The 7,120-nt window shown below is 45.1% G+C and overlaps 1 protein-coding gene across 1 annotated transcript in view; it reads left to right on the forward strand.

The window, feature by feature from the left end:
- WDR27 (WD repeat domain 27) overlaps window positions 1–1,383 on the forward strand; it is a 173,431-nt gene extending 172,048 nt beyond the window's left edge. The window contains exon 24 of the mRNA XM_009329251.1: window positions 1,282–1,383. Within this exon, the coding sequence (XP_009327526.1) occupies window positions 1,282–1,383 (102 nt within the window). The remainder of the gene's footprint in view (window positions 1–1,281) is intronic.
- The last annotated feature ends 5,737 nt before the right edge of the window (window positions 1,384–7,120 follow it).

Raw genomic sequence — 7,120 nt, forward strand, 5'->3', positions numbered from 1 at the left:
ACAAAGCAAGTGATGCACAGTGCAATTGCTCACCACCCACCGACCGATGCCCAGCCAGTCCCCAAGCAGCGGCCCCCCCGGCCAGCTTTCCCCAGTTTATGTACTGAGCATGACGTCACATGGTATGGAATGTCCCTTTGGCCAGTTGGGGTCAGCTGTCCTGGCTGTGCCCCCTCCCAGCTTCTTGTGCACCTCCAGCCTGCTCAGTCGGTAGAGCACAGGAAGCTGAAAAGTCCTTGGCTAGTGTAAGCACTACCTGGCAACAACTAAACCATCAGTGTGTTATCAACATTATTCTCATCCTAAATCCAAAACCCAGCACTGTGCCAGCTACTGGGAAGAAAATTAACTCTATCCCTGCCGAAACCAGGACAGGTGATAACTTTCCTCCACCAGGAAATGCTCTGTGGAACTGGAAATAAAGCTGAACTTGGGGAACAAAGATCTCTGCAGTCAGGAGTTGCATCTGAATTTGGGAATTATTTATATGGTCAGATGGATGTGTGTGTCATTGTGGTGTGATTTCTGCCCCTGCAGATGTTTTTTTTTAAGATTCACAGTACAAGTGAAAGAGTATGTTGTAAGTGCGACAGATGCTGCTGCTGCAGCTCAAGGAGAAACTAAGTAGTGTAAGGAAATCTTTAGGACACTGAACAGTGCTGTTACCTGTTGACAGGCTGCATTACTTGCTGTATAGAAATGCAGTGAACAACCTCCACTCTCAACACGGGCTTAAGGAATTATTCCACTGAATCACAAGAGCCATGGACACCTCAGCCATGCAATGCCCACAATGAAGGTGTGAAACGGATGCAATTGCCCTCGCAGTTCCAACCTCATGTCATGAAGGAGCACTGATCCTAAAAGTGGGAGGTGGCATCTATTTTAGATTGGGGGATATAGTCAAGAGTGTCACCTCCTTCCTTAACTAGGCACTGGGGCTGCGAACGAATGGAGTTGCATTCCCAAGGCTGGACTGAGGCCTGAGTCTTGTCCTGGTTGGCTTTGCAACAGAGTGGCTGGGAAATATGTATTTTGTTTCCTGCAGGAAACCCACTGCCCAGGTGTGAGTTCCAGCATGTGAGAAGGTGGAAACGAAAGGAGACCCTAACCGCGAGCCTTGCAGGAGGCAGGGGCACAGCCAGCTCTGCTGTTGATGGCAGCATTTGCACAAAATGAGGCTGGCTGTGCTTTTTGGAGAGGGGATAACCAGGGAAGCATTTTGTTGGCCTCATACAGTGTAAGCACCGTAATGAGACTACATGCTGCTTATTTTTTCAGAGCAGAAATGGAGAAAGCAGCTCTGTTGGCTTCTTTTTAGCCTCTTCCAACATTGAAGGCACATCAGGCAGAGAGTTCAGACCAAGCTTGGTCAGCGGCTAAGACCAGTGAGAAAAGTTTCAATAGGCAAAGTTTTTAATCAGGAAAGACAGACTCACAAAAATTGCTATGAGATCTTTTTAGCCACTCTAACCTCATATTGTACATTTCCAATTAAAAAAAAAGGCTGATCACTAAGCAAATAACTCATGTACATGTGCATTTTGTAGCATGAAGTAATTTACAGCCTAAGAACTGGTGTCAGATCTGGTTAAAAACGTGTACAGAGTATGTTCTCAACTGCTTATCTCTCTGCTTGTCTGTCAGCCTTTGTTTTTTCACCTATACGTGCACGCATACATATGTACCACAATGACATGTTTCCAGCATACCCTTTCGTACCTGAACTTTGAACTGCAGGCAGATTGCAATGTGAATGTTTTGTCTCTTTATTATTAAAACCCACAAGTATAGCTATTATAGAAAATGTATATTATTTAGGCATTTAATAAATAATGGTATTTCTAGTTTCTCTCGGTAAGACCTAGAAGTTGGAAGTAAGGAGAAGTTCAGCTAATCTTTGTGATCAAATAATTTTCAGCAAGTTTGTGGTGAAGGCGTGGTGATCCATGAGCTACAGTTTGGGAACTAGGTGCTCTCTGTCCAAGCAGCCATAAGACTCTGGCACGTGCAAAGCCTAACTCCAAGGATGACAGACTTTCAGTACCCAGCCTTGCCTTTCCTGGTACCCTCTGGGGAGCCTAATCAATCAGCTAAAAGATGAGGAAAGAAGGCATTTGCAAATTTCACACTATCTTGAAGAAGACATTTTTTTAATATATATATATAATTATACATTTTTTAAAAGAATCTGCAGAAACAATAAAGCAAATAATTTATTTTTATTTCTGTGTCTGAGGCCTCTCATTTCTATTTACCAAATATCTGGCTTAATGCAATGAGTGATTTAGGGGGAAAAAAAGTCATATAAAAAGAAACAGAACACAGCAGAACAGCCATGCTGAGATAATGAACTTGACAGAAGGGAGGCAGCAATGAGGGTTATGGGACACTGGTGTGCACCCTGTGAATCAGATCCAGTTCCTGTTGTTTTGTATCACTTAAGAACTTGTACGGGAATTGTTTATGGTCAATGGAATGAAGCAGAAGGGAAGACAGAGAGCGATCTCCTTTGGCTGGCCTTTTTCAGGGAGCCTGATACACTTATGACTCAGAGAAACAAGCACACTGAAATCCTCAGCCCAGTCCTTGTTTTTAAGGTTGTGTAACCAACCACTCTGGTCAATTGGACACATTTGTTTGCTTTATTTGCTTATATTTCGGTTAATATCTGAATGATTCTGTGCTGTATTTTGGCATTTGTTTGGACCCCTTTGTTTTTCTTTCTTACATATATATTTTTAGTCTTAGAAGTTCTGAAAATCGGTTGAACTGAGGAAGTTCCTGCGAGGTGTTACCTGGCACTGTGGAAGGCTTAAAGGAGGAATCAAGGTGCCAAGTCTGTAAAGCCCAGCGTGGAAAGTAAAGAAGGCGCAGCGGGCAGCTTTTGTTGTATAGGCTCAGGGGCAGATTTCTTATTTCAGGACATGCAGGAAGAAATGTCTGTTTGGGATGGGGAAAATAGACCCACCATAGAAATCCTGTTAGAGCTCAACATTTGATAGCTCTCTTCCTGCACGTGGCCATGCTGTTCCCGGGCCCTTGGGGTGAATAAAACAAATCCTGCCTCAGAAGAATGGGAAACAGAGTCTTAGGCAGTCCACTCTGCCGCTAAAAGGTAGAAATGAGTTTTCTTTGCTTCTCCTGATGTCTGTAATATTTTGCAACTTGCTTGAGAGATCCCGCTCCTTCAAATGAGGTGTGGCCAGAAATGAAGGAGACATTACTTGCTGATGTCCAACAGTTTTATTTTCATTTTTCCTTCATGCTCACTGCAGAGACAGATCTGGAATTGTCTCTAACAAGTAAATGAGGGAGAGGTCCTCCGGGGAGAACAATGAGGCTTATAGGTGGAGTAGGAGGCTCTATCCTTTTTCCCTTCTTTTGGTTCTGAGAGGTGCCAGCCTGGGTGGAAGCAGCTCCTGCTCCTCTCCTGGGGACATCTACCCCTTTGAAGCAGCCTGTGGGACACATGAGCACTGTCTGCGAGCTCCTGGGCTGAGCTGGTGCTCCTGCTCAGACCCCGCCACGCTGTCTGAGCCCCATGGGAGCAGTCACTCTGAGGGTTTGCGTGTCTCCCCGGAGGAGCTCAGTGCCTGGCTGAGCCGGGAAGGCTCCCGAGGGCACGGACTATCTCTCAGCATGAAGCTCAGCAGAGATTCCAGCGAGGTAATGTGGTGAGACAAACAATAAAATGACTCATAATAAATAGCCATAACTTCAATTTGTAAAATGAGTTTACCATCCCCCCCCCCCCCCCCTCCACCTTCTCTGCTAACGTAATGAATGCACTCATTGTCACTGACTTTTGGGGTTTTTCAGTGTGTTCTGGCAGCAAAGCACTCTGAGTCATAAGCAGAAACACATTAATATTAATAGCAAATGTCTACGATTAAGCTATGAACGTTACCCGTCTCTAACAGATAGACTCTCAAGATGTGCACAAGTTGGAATTAATCCATAATTGCTACTGATACTCTGGATTTACCCTGACTCCTCTCTCCTTCCAGGAGCACAATAAAACTATAGTGTTCCCATTATAAACTTGATCTATAGATGGTTTTAAATAGTTTCACACTCTGGGAAGAAGGAAAGGAAAGCAACCCGGAATCTCACAGCAGAAGTTATTTGGATTAAAGCTTATTTTTTACTTAAGTGATGAACCATCACTGGGTACACCTAAGTAGAAGATATTAATAATACCCCATATACTCTAAAGGGGCAATCGGATGCTGCATAACATTGCAAAAGTTTTGTTTAAAACTCTTATGTACTCACACAATAAGCACATTTTAAAAAATATTTAAATGTAATATAAAATGTAGTGAACCTGAGAGGGGAGAAAAAAGCCAATGAATGACATTTATGAAAGCATTTTCCATAAGGATAAAATCCTGCCAGAGCCAGTGGTATGGCAAGGCAAGGCATGCTTTGCCAGAAATGGCTTTTAGCGGAAGATGCACATAAAGAGGACATTTCTGAAGCCAGTGGATGGATCCTGTGCTCACAGTGTGGTAGAGAAGACCAGGATATCCCAGGTGTTGTTACATGTTAAATTTTCCTCTGGTATGAAGACAAGATAAGATGATCCCTTGGCTCTGTTGGCCCATCACGTGAGGTTCATTGCTGCTGTTCTGCAACAGCGCGCCACCCCTTCAGGTGTGCTGCTCGAGCTATCTGTGGGATCTCCTTCTGGCTGTGACCACTGACATGCCCCCACCCAAACGGAAACTGTTTCAGGACGAGATGGGAAGGGACGAGGCTTGAGGGTTGGTGAGCTGCAGCCTGGGGACAGGTGTGAGTGGTGGATGAGGGAGTGGGGAATGGGAACGTAAGCCATTTTTGCCATTGCAGGAAACCTTCCTCAACTGTCAGCGGTTGCCAGTACTCGATGCTGCAGAGGAAGCAAACTAAGACATGCTGAACAAAACAGGGCAACGGCATGCTGTGACACCGCAGCCCCATGTCACCATGGAAATCGTTTCTGCCCTGAGTATCAGCCAGTTTGCACCCCGAGCCAACACAGCTGGTTGTCCTTTCAGATGGTCCAAGCCCTTCCCGGCCCTCCTCGAGCAATTGTTCATGGTATCCAGGAAACTGAGATTTGTTTCTCCCACATTGTTCTTCCCCCCTTGCCTTGCCCTCCTTGTCCCCATGTCCTTCTAGGCTCTCAGGTGGCAGGGGAGCCCTAAACGCCTGCAAGGAGCCAGCCTGCTGAGCCATCAGCACGCTCCCCCTCTCTTGTTCATGGCCAGAGGAGGCTGAGCTCTGACAGGGGACTGCTGATGTTTTACACAGAGCAAGAGTATAGTCCCAAATGTGGGATCCTTCTACCTCAGTCAGAAGCTTTGGCTGCTCAGCTGATTTAATTTTGTGGCCGAAAATATTATTAGCAGTAATAAATTTGTCCGCCCTTTTGGAAATCCAGCCAGTGAACCTTTACTCTCCTTTGTAATGAGACGTAAAAGGATGGGGAAGGGCTACAATCCTAAAAAAAAATACTGCACTGGAGAGCTGCAGAAATTACAATGCACCAGTCATGTGAGAAGAATGTTTGCAGCCATCCCTTGCGGGTGTAGTTAGAAACGCCTGTTGAAAGGATTCAAACAGAAATAAACACACACATACACACAAAGGCTATATCGGGTCAGATTCTGATCTCACCAAAGATTAATACCAGGCAACCTGCAGTGGCTCCTTTATGCACCACATCTCTGCACAAGTGAGACCAGACTTGGTCCTTACCAGGGAAAGTCGGAGGAGCTGTGTGGGTCTAAACCTCGGGCAGACTTGTGCAGCATAGTGTGTTGTAAGGAGGTAAGCAGCAAACAGCTCATATCCTTCCACAGGCTGTCTTGTGATGTTCCCTTTCCAAGTGACGTTTGCAAAGCACCCACTGAAGTGTGGTTTTTTGGCGTGTAACAGTGCAGGACTAAGTATGAGGGACTTGGAGCTGCTGGAAGTGTCTCTGTTCATTCGCTAGACTTTGTGCTTTGCTAGAGGAAGATGAGGATGGATGCAAAGTGTTCTGGCTTTGTTTTTCTTCTCCGTGCTGTTTGTTAGCTCACAAGTCACTCTAACACATTTGCAGTTTTGCCTAGGATCCCTTGTGACAAGCGATCACACTTGTGAGGAGGAGAAAAGTGAAGAAGATCTTCCAGAATGATAGTTTCAACGTGGTAATAGGAAAATATTTAAATACATAGCTAGTATAGAAATTGTAATCATGTCATGCAACTTTACAAGCCAGGAATAAACCTGCACTTAGGAAGCAGACCCTGTCTTCATAGCCATGGTAGGATCTGTAAAACAGGAGGCGGTTGCTCTTCTGTATGGCAGAAGGACGCAGGCTTTCCTGCACCTCCCTGGGCATACAAGACCATGGGCTACTTGTGGGAGCTTCCTGCAGGCCCACTGAGTCTGCTGGGCTCCAGTGCTGTCAGACAAGCCTTTCTACCTTGTCAAAAAAGGAGCAGCCTCCTCCTATTCTGCACATCTCCTCAGCTCTTCTTCTTGGGAGAGGTGCTGGGCCCAGGTCATGCACCAGTGGCTGGGAAGGAAGACCACCACTGATAAGCCTTGCAGGTGAGCTGTCAAAGCAGTCACAGCAGCACGTGCTCATGCCTCATTTGGAAGAGGGTGATCTTCTCAATTATGCGCATTGCTGCTGCTTTTAGCCGTATTTTTGTTGTTGGATCTGGAATTCTGTTTTTGCTTTTTTTCCTAAAAGGAGAAAAGAAAGAGAAGTGTGAATTTGCAAGATATGTGACAGACCCAGCATTTGGAGGGTGAAGGTGGTTTGTTTCTAATGAAAAGCCTTTTGTTAGGCAAACTGCAGATCTTCTTACTGTGCCATTGGTCTGATGCCAACTCTATCTTTCCAGCTTGTTGAGATGCTTTCCACAGACATGGAATTGTCTTAAAACAAGAGGCCAAAGAAACTAAATGTATTGTTCTGACAGAAGTGGTAAAAAAAAAAAAAATAAAAAAGTGCCTTCCAGGTAGAACATGCTTGGACAGTCATGCCCAGATCTGTTGAAAAGAAACATTTTCTTCCTAAGAGGTATTATCTATTTCTCATAACTGCAAGAGATAGATACTTTTTGGTAGACTAGAGTGT

The sequence above is a fragment of the Pygoscelis adeliae genome, unplaced genomic scaffold (assembly GCF_000699105.1).
Source record: "Pygoscelis adeliae isolate BGI_AS28 unplaced genomic scaffold, ASM69910v1 Scaffold77, whole genome shotgun sequence".
Lineage (NCBI taxonomy): Eukaryota > Metazoa > Chordata > Aves > Sphenisciformes > Spheniscidae > Pygoscelis > Pygoscelis adeliae.